The sequence below is a fragment of the Archocentrus centrarchus genome, chromosome 7 (genome assembly GCF_007364275.1).
Source record: "Archocentrus centrarchus isolate MPI-CPG fArcCen1 chromosome 7, fArcCen1, whole genome shotgun sequence".
In the NCBI taxonomy this organism is placed as follows: Eukaryota; Metazoa; Chordata; class Actinopteri; order Cichliformes; family Cichlidae; genus Archocentrus; species Archocentrus centrarchus.
In genome coordinates, this window is record NC_044352.1 from 32,201,114 (window position 1) to 32,223,457 (window position 22,344).

Below are 22,344 nucleotides of genomic sequence, written 5' to 3' on the forward strand. Positions count from 1 at the left end.
AACTTCAGTTACCATTAACTCTTTATTTTCTTTTCCCAGAAATTACTACCAGCACTTTTTTTGCCAAATTACATGAGAAAAATTATGAAAGTTAGCAGGTAGACTGATCAGATCACCACAAAAAAATTTTTATGACTCTGTAAACATCCATTCTAACTGTAACCAATGTAACAGACACAAATATAGTGTAGTCTGAACCCAGGAAGATTGTTGGTGTTGTCATGGGTTCAGTCACTTAGGTAGTTCTGAAAAATCACATTCTTTCTAACCCAGATTACCGTTACCAGGTTTCTTATTTGCGTGACACTCAACAAATTCAGCTTACCGGAGAAGCCAACTTTAGCCCAGTTACTAAGTGCATGTAAACAAACTGAATTATATAACTAGAATTAAAACTGGCTGTTTTTAAAATACCACTCATGTAGACCGTAAGTGGACTGGATCACATTTTGGAGAGGCAATAGTGTTTTACTTGTCAAAGTGATACACTAAGCAATTAATAAATAAGAAATGCACACACCAACGAACACCAACATTTTTAACATTCTAAATCAAAGCAACACAGCAGGAGTGTTCAAATTAGAAACCACAATGTTAAAAAAAAAAAATCTCACCTGAGTTCTGTTGGTTATAGGTGGAAGCAGCAACTCCTGCTCCCCGTTCCTGTCCAGTGTCACAGGTCTCAGATCTGTTGTCTCCATCTTTGCGTTGTGTCTGTGGGCTCCGACCAGCGGGCAGGTGGACATGGGGGGATTTCCCGTTAGTTGCTGGGGACTTGAAGAGGGTAGGTCCGGTGATGCAGCCTCCTTAGAGGTATCGGGCAGCCGTACAATCGTGCATTTGGCACTAGGTTCCGATGCGGCTGATCCGCCCTTGTGATGGTAAACAGGCTTGCTGGTGGTGCTCGAGCCATCTCCAACAGTGTTTTAACGCCTACAGAGTCTGTAGTCTTTTCACCGATTAGTTAGTTTCAGGATACGTTTGCCACCTGGTTTGCTGACACCGCGTCTCGACTCGCTGTGTGCAGGGTGACGAGGGAGGCTGGGCCTGGAGATTTGATGACGGCTGTTTGGGTTTCTCTGATGACTCCAAGGCAACAGGCTTCATGTTTGTTTTGGTCTCTGTGGGTTACTGGCTCCTTCTTTTTATTTGACTGGAGCAGAAGAGCCAGAAGCAAACACAATGTTTACTTAAAGCTGCAATGTGCAAGACTCTTCAAAGAATACCTGCCACTGTCACCACTGGGGGCAATGTAGAAAATTTTGGACAGGTTTGTCTATAAACTCTACTGACTAAACAATAGTAACATACTGTTGAGCAGTTTGGCACAGAACATTTTTTAACGAGTACAGTGTGTCACTTGCAGGCAAGCATAAGCACTTCAATTTAATTGTTTTAAAATTTGTTTTGATTAAGTAATTAAAAAATTTATGTGGCTCACCTTTAGAGAAGGCCAAATGTGAAGGGAATCTTCTTGTTCAGGACGAGATGGAGGAAACCTCCCTTTTCCTTATACTGGACTTTGCTACATGAGGCCTCAATTTCCTCCTGCAGTTGGCAGCTCCACTGCCGTCCATCTGAAAAATGAAAAATGGTCTCAACAACAGCAGTAAAGACAAGATATAAACCAAAAGGCTGAAGTTTAACATCTGAAGTCCTGAAACTGAAGCCTAAACTCAACGCACAACTATGCTTCTCCTTAGTGGTTTTGCGATTGATTATGATTATTTTTTTAAATCTCCACTTTTATGCTTTGCTTGCATTACTACTTTGCTATGAATTACCTGGGAAATCCACACAGCAGTGCGTGTCAGTGAAGGTGGTGTTGATGTCCTCTATCTCTGCACCCCCTGGCCCACAGCGCCGTCTGACAGTCACTTCATTTGACATTCTGCTTCCAGTCCACAAACACATCTTGAAGAAAGAAGAAAAAAAAAAAGAGCAGCATTCATGTGAATTTTAAAGCAGAGAAGGAACTTAAGTGCTTCCTGATTCCACATAGATCACTCAGTCACCAGCCAGAGAAACAGTGACACTGTTTAAAGTTAAATACTAAATAAGAGAAATCATGTGGTTAAAAAGGACACTTAAAGTAAAAACCAATGAAGAGCACACAGCATCAGTACTATGAACCTAAGAGAAAATAATGCTGAAATGCACATGTTCACGTATCACACAGACCAATGCGCTCATATGTTCAACTGGGTCAGTCCAGTGCACTCATGGACAGACTGAGACAGACAGAAGGCAGTGAACTCAGCAGTTACAAATGGGACATCTAAAATTATCCACCCCACACAGACTGTATCAAGTAAACAATTACAAGAAGAAGGAAAACTATCAATTCATCCTGCATGCTACAAGCCATGCAGACACTTTTTCAATGCAAAAATCACTGCACAAACTCTGGAAAAACAAGCAAGCAAAACTAACTAAGAAACAAGAGAGCATGTACCATTTTTCATAGCGGACTCAAAGCTGTGGCAGCGACCGGAGGTAAATTTCATTTCAAAAACAAGAACAGTTGATACTGAATTCTGTATCTGCATTAAAATCATACAAGGATCCCACACCCAGTCTCACCAACAACTGGAGAGCCTCAACTTTCCCACACTGATTTCTTCACCCAATCTCTCCCTCACTCTCCAACTTAATCGCTCCAAAAAGGTCACCAGGCAACACTCAATCCCCTCAGCTGGTGACAGTCATATTACCAGTGGAGCTATGCCACTCAAACATCATGTTGGCATCTTTTCTTTTTTTTTTTGTTTTAATCTGTATCCCAAATGAATTACTTTGATCTTATGGCCATTTCTGAATATTTAATTAACATATGCCTTAAAGTGATCATTTTGTGTATTCTCAATATAATTAAAACAGCACTATTGCAACAGTGGTCTTGCCATTTACATCCAAAATACATATGCATACTGTATAGAAGGAGTAGACATGGAATCAAATAATCTTGAGCAGAAATGTAGAGGAGAACCAACAGCAAAGATGGCGAGGTTGTCCTTTTCCAGCCATCAAAGAGCCAATCAACAACTGAAAGAGCAAAGACATTAGCAATCGTTTTGTTGCACTGCTGCATGTGAGTTTGCCATCAGATTTAACTTGTATTATATACATTAATTGAAGACCGCTGAAATTACAGTTAAGATTGTCTCCTGTATTTTGCCTAGAAGCAAAATACAATTGGGGAAAAAAAAAAAAATAACCCCTCACAATAAAAATCAGTTTAAAAAGTAGTTTTTGGGTTTAGGTAAAAACTCATTTTGATTGTAGCTACTGTTAGATCAACTAGCACCATAATTGTTGTGAACATTAAAGTACTTTACATTTAGCAAAACCAATCCAATTTAAATTACATTCACATTCTTATTGTAGTGCTATTAAAGAATAAAATAACATCATGTTTCCAAATATGCTCTGCTATGCATCACTGAACATGAACGGAGTTGGTGCTGGCAGGTTTCGAAGAATATTGAGAAATGCTGGCCACGTTCTCAAGATAAACCCACAGCAGGGTGAGCCTGGCAGCGTCTCAGCTAGAATAACATCGCTTCACCATGAAGAAACAAAATACTCCAACCACACATTCAGTCTCATGGGACACAAAGAGAACCAGCGTAGAGTGCATCCACTAACACTACAAACAGCTGCACTGACCTAAACAGAGTCTAGTCTGATGAGATCCACTAACATAACTTACAAACACCAACTGATGAAGTATACTGCCACAAAACAAAGCATTTACCTGTGCTGTACCACCTATGTTCACATCAACTCGAGCTCCAAAATCAGCTTTAACTGGCGTTACTCCACTTAAGATTAATACAAATTTATGTAGGTATACATATTGGGGAAAAAAAAATGTAATACCTATTTATAAACAACAACATACCTAAAGTGTGTGACATTGTGGAAGACTTCACATACAGAGAAGATCCCACAGATTTTTCCCCTCAGAATGTGTTGGAGACCAGATCAGAGATAAAGAGAGTAATAGCTGGAAACACGGTGCCAAATGAAGTTAATAAAGTGAAAATTCTCTGTTAATTTTCCACTGCCTGCCAAACTGGCCAAAAATTGTTACTGCTGGCTACAGTGGTATCTTGTAAAGAAAGCTGCCCCAGTTACAACTCTATTGCTGTGGTGCTTTTCGCTGCTGAGGAGGTATCCAGCTTTTAAACAGTCAGGGACAGAGTGGGCTTATATATACCAACTTACTCTGTTCATTCTATGCATTACAACCATAGATTAAATCAGTTTGTTGATATAAGACTTTAGAGTCTAGTCTCTTATCTGTCTAGTTATATGCCAGTCCAGTATACCATTACAAAAAACAAATAAACAAAAGGTAAAGGTCCTTTGCATTGTTACTGATATCGTCACTGACCGTGGACTTTGGAAAGAAACAGCACTGTAAATCATTAGGCTCCTTTGATCAGGGGCTTATAGAAAACATGATAAGCTTTTCATCAGCATTTTTACACTCAGGGACAAACTCATTACAGTTGTGAGTGATTAAGTCAGTTTCAGGCAGTTAGGAAGCAAAGAAAAGGAGAAACTTCAGTGATGAGACAAGAAAACAGCTGATAGACAGACAGACATACTTTATTAATCCTTTGCAGGAAATGACATTACCACAGCAGCATCAACAATAAAAAAATTTTTTTTTTTTTAAACTGCCCCGTTTAATTTCTAGCTAGTATAAAAAATTGTCATCATCTTTACAACATACAAAATTCAGTGTCTACTTGAAGCAGTAATTTTATACTGCCATTGCTTCTTTATATGTATTTCTAATCTTGTCCATTCTGGTGGCTCCCAATGAAAATCTTAGTATGTTCAAGTCTGCCACCGCCAGCTCTGCCTCCTGTCTCTGTTAGTGCTTATGTCTCCAAACCATACATCATAAGCCTCCTCTTTCACTTTCACTTTCCTTCTGTCATAAATCAGCCTGACACTTGTCTCCACCCAGTCCATCCTGCCTGCGTTCTCTTCTTCACCTCTCTTGTGCAAATTTGTACACAGCAAAATAAAAAACATTTATATTGTCTCTTCATTATAATATTTAAATGGCTACCAAATAAAATGCCTTGTATGGATCAAAACAGTGTTCACTAAAAGCATTTCTCCAAAAATTATGACAAACTAAAAGCCGGGCATTTACACTTTTTCGAGTGCACTACCAAAATTGTATAGTGTGCACATTATTTTTTGCATTACATTTTTAAACTGTTTTAGCCAATAAAGGATTTGCAAAGTGACAAAAATTGCACATATATTCAGCAGCCCATCCAGTAAGTTCCTTATTCTACCAAGGCCTCCAACTCCACTGTCTTGGACTGTACCTGATGACTGTAGGTGGCAGGTGATTTAGAGGGCTCTTGGTTCCACCCCTTTTAAGCTGATTTAGAGGGACACAAACTAGGGCTGGACTATCAATTGTATATTAATTTCAGCTACAATTCTTCCTTTAACCCTTGCAATAAATAATAGGATAAAACAATTTCTTTGCTTTCAGTTTGCTATGAAGACCTTGTTTTGCCTTGTGTTATAAAATGAACACACCTCTTTACATTACAGTGGTGCACTTTGGTCAGTGAGCTCAATCTAGAATAAGTGAAAGTCATAACAAGGTAAACCCAGACCACTAGTGACTGCCTGCATATAATGAAGGAGATCTGCTCAGGATAGGGAGAGAGATGGAGGTAGATGATCCACTATGGCAACCCCAAAAGGAACCAGCCGAAAGAAGACGATTACGATTAGTGAGTCTGAAGATACCTTGGTCTCTAGTCTTGGTCTTTGGTGGCACACAACTTAAGTACTGGTTGCTGTCTCATTATTGCTCTCTCTGTGGCTACTGTTCCCATCTCCCAAAAGTGCCTAGGCTCTTTGCCCATCTCACACCAAGAAAATTCCACAGTGGAGCTGCAGGATGGCAGGGATCAGCCCCCCCCCCCCCCCCCCCCCCCCCCCCCCACCCCCCCCCCCCCCCCCCCCCCCCCCCCCCCCCCCCCCCCCCCCCCCCCCCCCCCCCCCCCCCCCCCCCCCCCCCCCCCCCCCCCCCCCCCCCCCCCCCCCCCCCCCCCCCCCCCCCCCCCCCACCCCCCCCCCCCCCCCCCCCCCCCCCCCCCCCCCCCCCCCCCCCCCCCCCCCCCCCCCCCCCCCCCCCCCCCCCCCCCCCCCCCCCCCCCCCCCCCCCCCCCCCCCCCCCCCCCCCCCCCCCCCCCCCCCCCCCCCCCCCCCCCCCCCCCCCCCCCCCCCCCCCCCCCCCCCCCCCCCCCCCCCCCCCCCCCCCCCCCCCCCCCCCCCCCCCCCCCCCCCCCCCCCCCCCCCCCCCCCCCCCCACACACACACACACCACACCCCACCCACTAATTTATGTGGGTTTTTTCCTTTATTTAAAGTTTTGTTTTTTTTTTTTTAACTATATTTAAAGTTAAAGAAAACTCAATTTTAAAAAGGGGCCTTTTAGATGTCCACCTATAATTACTGACCTAATTAATTGTGATTATTATTTTCACTACAAATGGTGAGCCCTAACCACCAAACAAACAAACCAGCTCTCTACATGTTGTGGTTGTGTAACCCTCCAGCTTGCAGTGAGTCTCAAAACAGGCACCACAGTCATCAGCTGGAGTTCAATACAGTGGAATTGGAGTCATCTGGAGGATGACAGACTCAATAAATAAGCAGCTGAATGACACCAAGGCCACAGCAGAAGGCTAACCAGTGTTTACATAGGGAAAACATAAAATAGAGGGACACAACAGGAAACAAGGCTACCTGGTTAACTTTCAAAATAAAATATTTAGATACAGTGCATTTAAAGAGCAGCAAGATGCAGCAAATAAAACAACATATGAAAAAGGCTTGAATGTGTGTTTTTATAATTCTTACCTTTCTTGACCTCTGCAATAATCCCATCCGCAGCTGCTGCAGCTGCCCTCTTAGCCTCTCTGCTCTCCTGGTTGGCCCTGTCCTTTTGCTTCTTCTTACTGGTATTGGAGGACAAGTCTGAGCCGTTTTCTTTGCCACTGACTCCTCTCTGCTGAGCTCCACCACAATGGCCCACCGTCTCACGACTGGCCACACCATTACCACTGCTGCTGGCCATCTTCAGGCACTTGGCACTAACAGGCCGCCCGTCGCCAGAGTCACTACCACTGCTGGGGTCTGGATCTGAGGTGTGCCGCTTCCTGCCTGGCCCGGCTATCTTGGCGATGATACTGGTCTGAACTCTCCCAGAACAGAATCAGGAAGATTAGCAAGGAATGGGGACCCTAAAGCAGAAGGGAGAGGATTATTTAATATTTCAAGAGCTAATACAGTCAATTATCAATATGTGCAATCTGCAAAATCTAAGAAAGTAAAACAGCTATGTGGCAGTCTGACATTACTAAGTTTGTATAGATTACTGCATAAACAGAGTGCGGGGGTTAGCTGCCTAGACCTGCTGTGGAGCAGGTGTCAAATAACAGCAATGCTGAAGGAGAACATGGCCATTGTACCTTACAAAAGAAAGCATATGGCGGAACCTAACGTTGACTGAACCAGTCGGACACTGAGCCTTGCACCGTTTCCTTAGCATAGCAACAGCAAGTTGCTAGCCCACAGTCAAATGACAAACAAAGGACAAAAGCTAAATCAGCCATTTTATTTAGCATTCAATTCAACCCATTTACTAAATACCCGGGCACGGTTTATTAAACCGTGTTGTTGAGCTTTCCCTTTCCAGGTTAGTTAGCTTACTAACTGCTAAGTTAGCCAATAACCAGCCGACTACATAGGTTCGTTTATTTTAAGGCACACGTGGTTGTGGCTGTCATGTGTCTGTAAATAATGAGGCGTCATACTAAAATATTCTCAAAGGCATGCTTTGGCAACTCTTATTTAAAAGGTACAAACCTTTAGCAGAGTAACATTAAAGTGTCACCCCGGTGTACCTACACTACGCTGGGAAACGTAGCCTAATAGTTATCTATATACTGTGTCTGATTTCGCTGTTTCTGCTTTGTTGGTCAGGCGTATAAAGTCACATTACTGCTTCATAACGCCAGTAATCTGTTTAATTCATCTCCAATACCGTATTCCCCCTGCGGAGCGCCGGACAGGTAGACTAATCAAGCGCTCCTACAGAGTTCCGAGCAGCTAAAGTCATTAGCCACACGCTAACAGTAGCTCAAACGAAACGGGTGATACGATTGCCTAATTTAAACAACTAACAAGGCACGACATCTCGTGACACCCGACGCCCATCTGCGGTTAAAATACTACACTCATATTAACGTTACAAACAGGACACTTACGGGGATTTAAGATGATGATAACTCCGTCTGAACACACAATAGCGAGCGACTTATTTTGCTTCGCCCGGCTGCTAAGCTCCTTCTCGGTCGCGGGCCGCTGAGCTCCTGCCCGAACTCGAAACCCCGCAGTCCACGGTGTTTCTAGAATATTCTGTCCTTTAACCGGGGCCCATTTCTTCAAAATTAAATTGCAAAAAAAAAAAAAAAAGAATGCAAACAAATATAGCCGCAGAAAACCTGCTCAGCCCACTGGTTTCATCCGGCCTCTGTGGGGGGAGTGCTACTTTCTTCGGAGGAAAATACACCGCTGACCGGCCAAACCTGGAACAAGCGCGCGGCCACTTCCTGGCTGGCATGTTCACGTGATCTCTCTCTCTCTCTCTCTCTCCTCTCTCTCTCTCTCTCTCTCTCTCTCTCTCTCTCTCTCTATCTATATATATATATATATATATATATATATATATATATATATATATATAAATATATATATATATATATATATAAATCCTAAATATTTAACATATAATAACCTATGAATGCCACCATTACTTTGCATGCACAGCGCACTCTGATTTTCCACCATTTTTTTTATCCTGGCCACAGCTTTTTGAGGTGACCAGCTGTTAAAATCTTCATTTAATGTCTTTCACATTACAAATTATTATATGCTTATATTATTCCTATGGATAAAGAACTTCTGAGACACCGAAAACTGCACCAGCTGAGGAGCATTATCCGCAAATAAGGGGAAGGACAGAGCTATAGATTTAGTAAGCCTTGTTTCAAATGGGATTGCATCATCTTGTTAGACAACACTATATAGAAGTGATAATGTAGACCTGACCTCTTCTTGTTAAGGTTTGTTGTTTTGTTTTGGGGTTTTTTTTTGAAAATATATGTAAATTTTGTTTTGCAACTATAAAGTGCATCCTCAGGAACAAACCTGAACTTCCAAACATCATCAAATCATATTTTTTTTTTTACAAAGATAAAACCTAAAAATCAAAAGCAACTCCAAATTACAAAGAAATGTATTTCTGATCTACCTTAAACGCTACTGCAGCCTCTTTACTTTTGCTTTCTCTGGAACTGGGATTTCCCATCTGCCAACATTTATTGCCAAATGTGGCTGACAGACAGCTGTAAAACTTGCAGTGCAGCAGATTCAGTCAAAGGGCACATCAAGGACTAATGACAGTGCTGAGTAGCACCCTTGCAGAAGACAAAAATAGAAATGGGACATCTTGCACCATTGCAAACGCTGGGGTGAACGCATGCACATTCAGGGTACAACACGGTACGGTTAGAAAATGGGACGGCATTAAACATGGAAACTTTTCAAATCCTTCTGCTTTGTGATAAAGATGACCAAAAAATTGATACGTCTACACAGATTTTCTTTTTTAAATTATTCATTCACAAAACTGTACACTTTTAAAACTGTACACAGGTTTCTTTTGGTGTTTTTGTTTTGGCAATTAGCCAAATCATTTGGCTGCAGCTTCTAAGTGTAAGAAATTATTTTTGTTTCTTAAAACACAAATTGGCATGCAAATAGCAAATTCGTGTATGATACTGGCAATATAAGGCACAATTAAACACTGTAATATACATTGCTTATTACTATGTTACTTCAATAATCAATTACTGCAGATACACCATGCTCCATCGCAGTATATGTGATAAACATTCACAATCTGTGCAGCACCCAGTTTGGCATTTGTTGCAGTTCTTGACATTCACTCTACAGCCATCCTCCTACTCCAGGCATCAGAGACAAACACTTCATTAAATTTATACATATAAGTGTTCAGGACTTGTTTCCCTGTTATTTTGCATGAAGACAAACATGGTAACTTGATTCTTAACCCACTCTTCATCTGTGTTTCATTCGAGAATCTTATGTTTAAAATCCAGAGAATGCAATGTATTTGTTCATCTCTTCCTTTCAAATAATAAAAGTACCTTATGACAGGCTCTTTAAAAAGCAAAATAATTATGCCCATCAAGCCAAAAAAAACAAATATATCTAAGAATCTTTGTCTGAATTCATGTTCACATGCCCCCCAAAGTTGCTGCAGTTACTGCAGTTTAAATGAAGTCCTATTGGGATGAGGACAGCTCAGGATTAACAAACAGCTAAAGACTGATCGCTGATTACAACTAAGTCACTCTGCATTCAATAAACAGAAGACAGGCAGCATCTGGTGGCTTAATGGTTAAGACCTGGACCACCTAACTACTGCTACACCATCACATGGGAAATAAAGGCAAAAACTTTATAATTTAAAATTATTTAAAAAAAAAAATACAACTTCCATTTTTTTTATATTGAAAGCACACATTTTAACATTTACATGTGAGATTTTTTTTTCAACAATAAAAGCAAAAATTTTGTACTCAAATTTGAAACAATAATAAAACATGACATCAGAAAACTTTTATTTATGTCAATATGATAGCAACCAATACAAACACTGAAAAAAAAACTTTGGAGACAAAATATGCACATTACTGCTGGAGTGAAATTTTTCCATCTTGTTGAATTAACATGTAACTGTATCTGAAGGAAATGGCAGATGAAGAAGATGATGGGCTTCTTATCTTTTGACTTGGAGTGGTGCGTTATTGGCATGTGTTGTAGATCTGGATCTGTTTGTTGATGTCGTTGAGGATGCTTTTCATTTTGTCCTCCAGGCCGTCCAACTGACGAGCTTTCCCCTCCAGTCTCCTCTGGTTTTCCTCATAGTTTTTTCCAGCTCTGTGGAAACCAGAGATTTCAAGAATGGCTACATAGCAAGAAAGCAGCAGCACAAAAAGCCAAGGTTCATTAAGGTTAAGATTAAGATGGCGGCACGCACGGACGCAGCAGCTCAAGGCTCCCTACTTCTTTGCGCTATTGTGTGTATCTGTGTATTTTATGTGCAATAATGTACAGTTTTTTTTTTATTTGTACAGTTAGTAATTTCCACTTTCCTATTTTTAGCGCAGAGAAGGAGTGGAGCATGCACAATTTCGTTGTACCACGTACAATGACAATAAAAGGCTATTCTATTCTATTCTATTCATCTGGAACTATTCTTTTACTGGTCTTCTATGTATTTGGAGAACGTATTTGAGATTGTTTTGTAAAACACTGTAAAATAACTTGTGGGGTTCCTCAGTGACCAATTTTCGAGCCATTATGTTTTCATTCATATATGTGGCCTGCCTATTATACTCACATAAAGGAGGAAGAGCCAAATAAAGCTACAGAATTAAATGTCTCTCCTGTTGCTATGGCATTGATTGATGCTCTTAGATGTATTTACAACCAAAAAGGACAAAAACATTTGTTCAAACTTTATTATATTAGATTTCTAATATGTTATTTTGATCAGTTATCTTTTAGTTGCTTTAATGTTTTATCTATTTCTAAAATGTTTCTATTTTTCCAGTGTTGTTAACAGACTGTCAGTAACCACACATTTTTTATAATAAATACATGTTGCCAAAATGAAAGGCCTACAAGTCAAGATTGACTCAATTTAGGCAAAATTTTGAAATTTGATAACTGCAAGTGTTACATCAATTTTAAACTACCTGTTTTCTCATGCAAACACACACTGTCTCTTTAAATACATGCACAAGCACAGAGATAAATGAACACAGACATTAGTACGTACCTGCTAGTCGCTGTAGCTTCCTTGGGCATCTTTCAGAAGTTCCTTGGCTTCATCTCTGAGACTTGCTGCCCTTTTCTTGGCATCCTGCACAGCCTTGGCTTTAGTGTCAACCCGCTGCTGCACCTCATTGTATTTATCTGTCAACTGGCCATCCAGAATCTGAGCACCAAGACAGAAGAAAGATTCTTCTATATCAGTTATGTCTGACAGGTTTGACAGGACACACACACACACATGCACACACACACACACACCTGCTTGGCTTCATTTGCCTTGTCTTGTGCCATCGTAGCTGTCTCTTCGGCTCGGGCCGCTGCCATTCTGTTGCTGGCACGTTTGGTCTTCAGGGCATTGATCTCACGTCCCAGTGTGCCGAGGCGGTTCACGGCATCATTAAGGTTCATCTCACCGTGGGATGTTTCTGACTCAATCTGCACAGAGTGGGCAGGAAAACTGAAATCCTTCTGACTTGAAATTAACATTGTGCTGTCATTAATCCCTCATGTGCCAGGATAACGTAAGGTGTGATTCAGTATAATATTTATCTAAGAATTTTGATGGAAAAAAACTTTTACTCTACATTCACATTTTATGGCCACTAAGGGGCATCAGAAACAAACTATAGACACAAAACTGTCAGATGCATATTTACCTTCTATAATTAGGGTCTTAACACATTAAATCAAATTTTTTGCCTGAAAAAGCAAATTATGCAACAGCAACAACCCAGATTTTAATTCTACTTAAACTGTAGTTACTATGTAAAATGGGAAAAAATGACCTGTTGCTGAGTTAACCTTTGCTGTGGCTCACAGCCACTGACCAAAGAGAGAGTCCTGAATTGAAATCTTGACATTCTGCAATAACAAAGATCGTAGTAGAAGTGTAATTTCCAGGGATGAAAGCTTTTTAAACCTTTCTTTGGGACAAAGTCAGCAAACATTTTTAAACTTTTTTTTTTTTTAATCAGATTTGTCACATGCAGTTTTTATGTTCTACTGACTGCTGTAGTTAAAGTTCATTTAAATAAATAATGCTTTAAAATAACTGTCCAAATAAGTACATGAAGGCACTTCAAGATGGTTTCCAACAAGTGTCTTCAGTAAGACTTGAATTTAGCAAATGAGACCATGAACCCATTGTGAAAGTGTTTACTGAGGTCATAGGTTAAGGGAGACAAGAATTGTTTGTGCATGACTCTCATTAAATTGTAGCTTGCTGCGTGGTACAGAACACTGAAGAGATTTGTGCTTCACATTTGTTGAGTGTAATTCTAGTGAAATTCTATTTCATTATTCCATTATTTAGCAACAACTACACAATATTTGTGTCTGTGCGTTATATCCATACGATTTATTAATGCAGCTAGCTAACCAAGCTTGCTAGTTAGCTGATAACTTAGTGCTCAATGCCTTACATTACCCCTTTAATAGGGTAACTTTTGGCTCCATAAAAACTAACATGACAGCGGCCAAAACACTAACATTGAAACTTTGAAACTGGCAGTCCAAAACCAGTGAGCCACATATCCATCTTTTACATACAGTCTGTGCCCACATTAAGCCTTATAAAATTTTGCAAACCTCTGCCAGCCGTTTTTCAGTCTCCCCAATGTCAGCTTTGGCTTTCGCTATGGCTTTCTCTGCTGCAGTCTGGGCATTCTTAGCATCCACCAAGGCCTTCTTCACTGGCTCTGCTGTCGTCTTCACCCCCTCAGCATGATGCCTTCACAAAACAGAAGCATTAATGACAGCAAGCGGTACAAATAAATCCATACCAGTGCATTCATTTTAAATCTAACTACCTCGCCCTTTTGGCATCCAGCAGCAGTTGTTCGGCCTTGCGGACATCATCCTGTGTCTGCTGTAGAATGGCATCCACATTTGAAAGGCTGTGGACCCGGTCCTTGATTTCATCAGCAAGATGTTTGATCTGGATGGGTGAAGCAGGAATGGAGAGCTCCAACACCCGGTTTGCCACTGCCTCAATACTGTCTGGGTCTGCGCCTTCCTCTGTGAGAAAGACATACACGATTAACACATGAGGCTAGATTGTGTGGCAACATCAGTATTCAATATGCTTTCAGTGAACAATAAATGTAATCTATTAAAGACTCACGAGTGAGGAAGTCCCTGATCTGTTTGATGAGGTCTCTCAGGTCATTGTTGGAACGCTCCACTTTGTTTTTGATAGTGGCAGCTTTATCCAGAGCTGCTTTGGCCTTACCCTTAGCCTCCTCTGCCTTTGATTTAGCCTCTGCCACCTGCATAAAAGACAGGAAAGTTTATAGCAGTGATATGAAAACTGGAAGGTAACATTGCTTTACTTGCATTGACAACAGCTACACTCATTACTATGAATGCAAGAGATGTTTGGTTACCAGACTAATCTCAGTTCTCCGAAAATGGAGTGAGGTATTTCACTATGGGAACCACCTGCTGGAAGTTGTGCACATGACCTGTCACTCTGTTGTCTGTTTCTCAATCTACTGAGCTAACTGGTCCAGACACAGAGCTGACCCAAGCTCATAAAGCTGATAATTAGGGGCGATGGTTCTGACAGCTGAGACACATTAAAGTCATCAAGCAAAAAATGAGACAGAATTTACATGTAGGTAAAATGTAAATGGCTTAAAAATGTTACTTATATAAAAACAGGCTCCAGTAATAATTATAATAACAGTCTCTGGTAATAATTACCGGAGATTAGTTGTCAATCAAATGTCGTATTGAAGCAAACTTCAGTGCAATATTATGAGTCAACAGTTCTTGCTTTGTGAGAAGCAGAAACTGACTGGAACTCTATTGCGTGTGGAAACAATGTGAACATCTGTGTGTTTATGGTGTAGTTTTTGCTGTCATATCAGAACCACTTTTGATTGGAGTAGATAAGATTAGATTAGATTCAATTTATTGTCATTGCATACATCAAAAATACAGTGCAATGAAAATCAGATTGTATAATTTATTGTGTAATCTAGAAGTGCTTGAATGGTGTTAACAAAAAAAAAGAGCATATGATAACATGAGCAGTATATGTGCAGAAGTGCAATAAAATAGTTAGTCTGGGGGGGTTAGTAGTGAAGTAATGCATCATCAATTTGATCATCAAATATAAACTTAACTGAAGTATTAGAGTTATAAGACTATACTGTATGGTCTGGTAAGCATAAGTAATAAAGAGTTCCCACTTAAACAAATTCTATTTGGAGAGAATTCCTGATAAATCTACACACTGACAATTCCATTCAAAAACACATCCAAGTAATTCTCTTACTGTGAATGGGAGAGCCAGAATACGCAACACTGTGACTAATAGTGTTTTTCTGCCTGCTGCACAGAAGCATGCATCGTGCATGGCTGACAAAATCAGATGTTCCATCAATAGCCTGTTGCTATACAGGTGCAGCTACTTTCATGTGAACAAGGACTCTATGCAGCCCTGTGCAAAACGAAGTACATCCTTACTGCTTCCATATGAATTAAGTAGGTAAGTAGAAGCCAGGTGCTGCTAATCATATACATTTGATTAAGTGATCATCAGCAAGTGTGAGCGCCTCTGTAAAAGCAGAAGTTTTGGCAGTTTGCTGTAAGTGTGTGTTTACTCAATGCCGCCATCTTCCCAGGGATGGACCAGCAAATTCATCCTGAGGTCAAACCATGTAAAGCTTAGACAAACTGCTAAAAACCCAAGAGCTTCATCTCAGACTCTACATGCCTCAGTTAGCATGTTAAATGTTAAAGTTCATGACAGTACAATTAGAATAAGACTGAGCAAGTTTGGCTTGTTTGGAAGGGCTGACATGGGCTGTAAAAGGAACATGGCAGCACGGCTGAACTGAAGCAAGGTTACAAGTTGTTGAATCATGTGGTGCACTTAGTTTGTTGCAGGAATGCATAGAGTCCTGCGAAAACTCTTGTTCATACACACACACACACACACACACACACACACACACACACACACACACACACACACAAATATATACTTTAAAAAAAATAGTTGTCAACTTTTATGTATTCATACCTTGGTAAAGAGTCCCTCCACTTCCCTCATGGCTTTGTTCAGCTCCTTCTCTGCATGTCTGGCTCGCTCCAGGGCGCTGTCAGCTACTGCCACAGCGCCGTTACAGTTCAGGCCTCCACAATGACGCTTCCCCTCATCGTCACGGCAACCCGCACCCCCACAAGGGCTTTCTCCACAGGGAGCATCACCCGGGGCGCCACAGATCTGTTGGTACAGATGCATTTGTACTTTTGTTGGTATGGATTTACAAAGTTTAAGTGTGCAGGAATCAGGCGCTCCTCTAACCCATAGTAGAGAGAATCTGAATTTATGTCACTTAAGTATGAACCTATATGAATGCCTACAGCTAGAGGAAGAGAAGAGAAGTGAAACAGCTGCTTCAAACAATAAAGAACACCTTCTCGTTGAGCTTCTTCATGTCCAAGCCCTGCACTTTGGCGTTGAGGTCTCCCAGAGCACGCTTGTTTGCAGCATTTTTACGGTTGAAGTCGTCTTTCTTTGCTGTGATGAGGCGTTCAGTACGGCGGCGGGTGTCTGCAGATTGGCTGACTGTGCTGGGCTTGGTGGTTGTTGATTCATTAGCCCGCCGCTCCGCATCACGAGACCTGTTGTAGGAGCTGCGGATGCTGTCGTACGCCCCTTTTAAGAAAGCAGAGGAAGAAAATAAGATTTTTATCACATATCAGGTGAGATGCTGAAGTCGTTTTTGATGGGGGTGAAAAAAGGAAAATAGATGAGGCATAATGATTGTAGAAAAAAAATCTTACATTTTATTAAATAGATCTTTAAGTTAATTCAGTTTTCTCACCTAAGAAGTTGGAGTTTTTGAGGATATCCAGCTGGCGGTGTAGCTGCTCTGAAGTGAGGTTTAACTCCTTAGCCTCCCTCTCCAGAGCACTCAGGTCCTTGCTTGCTTCTGAGTTGCTGTCCTGGACGTTGGTTAATTCTCCCTCCAGACTGTTTAACGTATCAGTGGTCTCCCCAATCTGCGCTCTTTTGGATAAGACAAACATCTGTTGGGTTATGTAACTATTGTCCTCAGAAAAAAGCTCAGACTTCAGGGTGTTCTAAAGCTTTTTCTTCCGGTTTGCTGCACTGTTAACAAAAAAACCCCACGTTTACCCCATCTGTAACTGATGAAATCTTTGATATCTGGCTAAAATCTGGGAAAAGGTCATCGTATGATCTGTATATAGGAAACAGGTTTTCCTCCTTTAAACAGTTCTCCCTAAAATTTAACATATGTAGGTCACAATTCTTTAGATATTATATTTTTTATGACAAAATATATAATAAAAAGGCTTTTTTCTACTGCTGGCACTGTATGTGGTCAATGAGAGCAAAGATTCCTGATATTGTCATCTAAGGCTCATAACTCTAGGTAGTGAGAACAGAGGCCCCACCCAACAGCTCTCCAAACCTTCTGTTTACAGGCTGCTGCCAATCAAAAGAAAGTTGGTATAAATAAGGTGAAAGGAGCCAAGGATGCTTATGTCAGACACATAGTGCCTTGTTGCAGTGGCTGCAATAAGGCACTATAAACATAATAAAATATGGAGCTACAACTGAGTATAAAAATGAGGTTAAGTAATTTTTGCTGAAACTGTTAGCTAAGTTAAGAGACAAAATAACTGTAGATGAATCCAAGTGTTATACCTAAGATCTTCAATAAGCTCCATTAGGGTAGTGACGGCTGCAGCAGTGGTGTTACGTGCAATGACAATGCCCTGAGCTTGGGCCAGTTTCACCTCCAGGTCTTTAAAGACTTTCTCGTAGGGTCCGGTGAGGCCAGTGGTCTGAATCTCATGGGCACGCTCTGCAAGAGCTTTGGTGCGCACTGCCAAGTCCTGGTAATGACACGAGCGAAAAGAAGGATTATGATTGACACCTAATCAATCAGTATTTCAAGGATGCGATCGCCCTCCTCTGCATTAAAGCTGCACCTGCACAATGCGATCCCAGTCCCCAAAGCACTGGTGACAGGGCTGGCAGTTGGGGAACTGGCCAGAAAAGCCTCTGGCACACTGGTCACAGCGGACACCCGACACTCCCTGCTGACAAACGCAGTGGCCTGTCACTCGGTTGCACTGAGAGGTCTCAATCCCACGCCAGTCACAGTCGCATGCTGCAGGGGGAAGAAAATGAGTGGACAGTTAATAGAGAACAACTGGGGCTAGTCCAGCATGAGCATTGTGGCTTATTTTAGTCTCCACCTGGCTGAACATCACACAAGAATCAAAGTAGCTCTTTGTGTTGCAGCAACATACGAGGACTTCATTTTATATTATATTATTTTATATGTCAAGCTCCCTATTTCTATTTCAGAGGGAAGTTTATGTGTGTTTAACAAAGCAAGCAGGCTGGCTTAAATAAGAAACTGGAAGATGAAAAGCTCCAGCTAACTTCATTTATGTTATGCATATACAGTATTTTGTTTACAGTCTTAACAACAGTGTATAAACTAATGCTAAGGAGCAGCTTAAGCACCTGAGTTGACAGTTGGCAGTAAAGTGAGCGAACTTTAGTTTAGTTTGACATTATAAGAATACACATTAGAAAAGTTATTTGTGCTGTGGCCTTTGATAAAGCAGACGTGCATCTGAATATGGAAACAGAGACAATGCCTGGAGCTGAAATCACTTCCTATTTATGTGCACCCTCTCTCAGTTGGAAGGTTTTACATATCAGGAGGCAATAAAAACATCATCTGGTGCTTAGCAGGTTCTTATTTAAACACAATAACACATGACCCATTACACTGTGTCATTATTTATTTAAACAAAAACTAAACTATACTGCAGAAGTAGGGTGTGAAAAACTAAGTGTATCCCATGATTCAGTAGAACCACCTGTAGCAGCAATAACCTGAAGGAACTGTTTTCCTTACAACTTTATCAGTTTCTCCATCACTGTGGAGAATTCTGACCCACTCTTCCTCACAATGTTGCTTCAGTTCATTGAGGTTTGGTAAGGCATAGGTCTCCTAAGGTCCTGCCATAGCATTTCAATGGGCCATTTCAGGACCTTGTTTCTTTTCTTTTTCAGCCATTCTGCTGTAGAGTCGCTGCTGCGCTTGGGATCATTGTCCTGTTGAATGACCCGATTCTGGCCAAGCTTCAGCTGTTGTGTTACATTCCATGTGTGCGTTTGGAAGAGCGTGGAGGCCCCAGCTAGATTGTCAAATATTAATAGTGCAGATGGATAAATCCTCTGGTGTTTTTTCCTCATTCTGTAAGTACACTTTTTTGAATACAACCCATCTAAACACACGAGCAGCAAGAGCTCATCACTTTGAATGGAATCATTTGGTCTCTGCAATTTTCTTATGTTCTAATGACTCAAACCTCTGCACTGTGTTTTGGGGTCTCCCCAGTAGTTCTCCTGACAGTCTGTGCATATCTTCCCTCCAAAGCCATCGCGGCACTGACACTGACCAGTGAACTGCACGAGAAAAAACAAGTATGTCACATTAGGTCTGCAGAGTGAACATGTTCACGTTTTAAATACGATGTGTTCCCTACCTCATTACATGAAGAGGTAACAGAATTGTTAGGATCGCAGCCGCATGGCTCACAGCCCCTCCCACTGGCCAGGTTCCAGTGGTTGGGGGCACAGTGGTCACATGTCAGACCTACAACGTTTTGTAGACACTGGCACTGGCCTGTGGCACGCTGGCACACACAGTCCTCACGCTCAATACACTGGCTGCGGTCAGTACCCAGGAAGTTACATATGCACTCTGAAGGGGAAAAAAAAGCAAAATAACATCAACGTGAGACTTTTTTGTTTGTTTTTTGGAAGCATCGCTAGGGGCAACCCAGAGCTTTTTCTTTTCCTAGTGAAAATGATTCTCACTCCTGCAGTTTCGGCGGGAAGCATCCCCGAAATAGCTGCTCCTGCAGATGCCGCAGTTGGGACCTTCAGTGTTGTAAAGGCATTTCTTGCACTCTCCGGTCTGCCTGTCACAGGCGTCCACGTCTGACATGTCTATGTTGTTGTTGCACTGGCACAGCTGGCAGCGCCCTCCCGGCTGAGAGGGGTTCCCATAATAACCTGGGGCACATTCCTCACATCGGGCACCTAAGTTGGGGAAAACAAATAGAAGAAATTGTCATATTTATAGCCAGAGCAGAGCGGAAAAAGAAGATATGATAACATAAATAAGTTAATGTTTTTATTTTTGCCCCATTTTTAGGATGCATGATACAAGAGGAAGCAGGAAAATATGAAGTTCCAGAGTTAGAATCAACAGATCAACAAAGTTATAATGGCCCTCATCATGAATGGATTTTGCCAAGTCCTAGACTCAGACTTTTCAGTGGATACGTCTACTAAAAGAAAGGCGTTAATCTAACACTTGGCTCTACCCATTTTAAAGCAGGGAAATTATTACATATTCCATATAATACATATAATACAATATTTTACTAATACATTATGTTGTGCATCAGTTTTGTTACTTGTCACCACTCACAAGGGTTTTGTTAACCAGCCTTCATTAGTGTCTTTGTCACCACATTCTTCTCCGGTACATTGTGTGACATCACACTGGACTAATGATTATATACATAATAATGTCTATAATCAGGAGTCATTTAAATTCTGTGAGTTTAGCATGATGCCTTAATCTGTTAAAAAAAAAGGCTCTTGATTTATTTCATACAGTACCAGTCAAAATGGAAAAAAAAGAAAATGATTAACGCGTTGTCATTTTTTTGCCCTCCTTGTTTCTGGTCTTTGTTGTGAATGTATGTCGTATTTATTGTGTCTCAGAACCATTTCAAGTTTACTTCCCAACGTGCCACCATGACTGAGGCCGCTGTAGCGATGAGGGTAACCTGACTCATGCTCCTGTTACATGCAATTATGAAAATGGTTTTTAAGGCACTGTTCCTGTGGCTGTGGCGTGGTCGATATTTCACAGCTTATGGCTCCAGGAAAATTCAGTCCTATACAACAATACTACTAACAAATTCTTCCTTTATAAAATTATTTTTCCTTTTTCTACTTCAGTGTGTTGTGTGCTAAAGACACTCTGGAGAGACCAATGTAGCCAGTGTAATATGCATTATGTACAGTACCAGTCAAAAGTTTGGACACGGGTGAGTGTGTCCATACCTTTGACTGGTACTATATTAACTACATCTGCTCCATACCTGTCATCATCTACAGCTACACACAGCTTTGCCAGTCAATCATCAGTGTTTTCATATGTCATTAGTTATCCCTTAAAGGTGAAAATCAAAGCAGAAATACTTGGCATATCTGAGTTGAGCAGGAACTGGACCACAGATTAGAGAAGGAAAGAATGAGAATGTGGGGAGAGGTAAAGCTGAGCTCTGCTGGCAGCATAAATGCTGAAGTACAGAGAAGATTAGATGAGAGCAAAGTTGGATGGAAGACAAGAATGAAGGAGAGAGGGGGCAAAGGAAAGAAAAAGCAGCATGGAGCAGAAAGTGGGAGCTGTGGCTTAAAAGATGTAACCTGCTTGTTTAGGGTCTGCAGTGCTGCACTGTGCTTTATCTAAAAAAACAGGCTGATAAAAAAATTAAAAAATCAGCATGATTATCTTTAATATACATCTATATTACCACAGTTATTACCACCACAATTTTTTTTTTCCTTTGAAGGAAATGACTGCTCAACACTTCTCAGCATCATTCATTCACAGACACAGATACAGATGAACAACTGCTCCAAACACAAAAGCCAGAAACAGACCCAGACTCACACTTAGCCTCCACCCACATTACCCTCCCTTTGTAGTTTGAAAGGTATATTTTGCTCAAAAGCACTGGGTCTGGGCCAGGCCCTTGTATCAGGAGCATTTTCACAGATCTGCTTCAAATTCACAGACAATCAGAGAAAAGAATCGGAAAGGGGCTGACATTCTTTGAGCCAGGACTCACACAGGAGTGCACTGTGGCACAGCACCGCTGATGGATGGGGTGCTGAAGCCATGCATGGGTAGGGCTGGTGGAGTGTAAGGTGAGGGTTGGTGGATAGGGAGGAGGTGAAGGGAGTGGGGTCAACCATCATTACTCACGCTTAAAAATGTTCACCCCGGAGCGTTTAACAATCCCTGTGCCAGTAATACAGGGGAGGGAGGAAATGATAAAGGTTACCATTCACCAGAAGTGGCTGACAAATAATCATCCTTACCTCGTCTTAACCTGTGTTATCACTGTAGCTTGTAGACTGTAAGCATTGTTCTGAGATTCATCTCAATCACTGAGGTTATTTATAACGTAAGATATTCTTCTACTCTAAAAAAGTCATCTTAAAGTGACCCACTGAGATATGTCACAAACACATTAATTACACAGTAATTC

At 41.3% G+C, this 22,344-nt stretch overlaps 2 protein-coding genes across 4 annotated transcripts in view; both read right to left on the reverse strand.

Moving 5' to 3' along the window:
* usp19 (ubiquitin specific peptidase 19) overlaps positions 1 to 7,288 on the reverse strand; it is a 23,716-nt gene extending 16,428 nt beyond the window's left edge. The window contains 12 exon segments of the mRNA XM_030732642.1: positions 615 to 626; positions 628 to 779; positions 782 to 925; positions 928 to 956; positions 958 to 1,028; positions 1,030 to 1,128; positions 1,130 to 1,153; positions 1,442 to 1,464; positions 1,467 to 1,577; positions 1,785 to 1,884; positions 1,886 to 1,914; positions 6,913 to 7,288. Coding sequence (XP_030588502.1) covers positions 615 to 626; positions 628 to 779; positions 782 to 925; positions 928 to 956; positions 958 to 1,028; positions 1,030 to 1,128; positions 1,130 to 1,153; positions 1,442 to 1,464; positions 1,467 to 1,577; positions 1,785 to 1,884; positions 1,886 to 1,914; positions 6,913 to 7,129 — 1,011 coding nt within the window. The 5' untranslated portion in view covers positions 7,130 to 7,288.
* Positions 7,289 to 9,774: 2,486 nt separating this feature from the next.
* The window catches only part of lamb2 (laminin, beta 2 (laminin S)), a 48,173-nt gene continuing 35,603 nt past the window's right edge, over positions 9,775 to 22,344 (reverse strand). For 2 of the 3 annotated variants that reach the window (XM_030732836.1, XM_030732834.1), the window contains 15 exons: positions 22,059 to 22,094; positions 19,868 to 20,092; positions 19,534 to 19,751; positions 19,357 to 19,453; positions 17,956 to 18,137; positions 17,669 to 17,859; positions 16,821 to 17,005; positions 16,410 to 16,651; positions 16,013 to 16,216; positions 14,105 to 14,249; positions 13,791 to 13,998; positions 13,570 to 13,711; positions 12,241 to 12,417; positions 11,987 to 12,145; positions 9,775 to 11,082 (listed from right to left, as the gene is read on the reverse strand). In XM_030732836.1, the coding sequence (XP_030588696.1) occupies positions 11,990 to 12,145; positions 12,241 to 12,417; positions 13,570 to 13,711; positions 13,791 to 13,998; positions 14,105 to 14,249; positions 16,013 to 16,216; positions 16,410 to 16,651; positions 16,821 to 17,005; positions 17,669 to 17,859; positions 17,956 to 18,137; positions 19,357 to 19,453; positions 19,534 to 19,751; positions 19,868 to 20,092; positions 22,059 to 22,094 (2,408 nt within the window). In that variant the 3' untranslated portion in view covers positions 9,775 to 11,082; positions 11,987 to 11,989. The remainder of the gene's footprint in view (positions 11,083 to 11,986; positions 12,146 to 12,240; positions 12,418 to 13,569; positions 13,712 to 13,790; positions 13,999 to 14,104; positions 14,250 to 16,012; positions 16,217 to 16,409; positions 16,652 to 16,820; positions 17,006 to 17,668; positions 17,860 to 17,955; positions 18,138 to 19,356; positions 19,454 to 19,533; positions 19,752 to 19,867; positions 20,093 to 22,058; positions 22,095 to 22,344) is intronic. The other variant, XM_030732835.1, reaches the window with a different exon arrangement.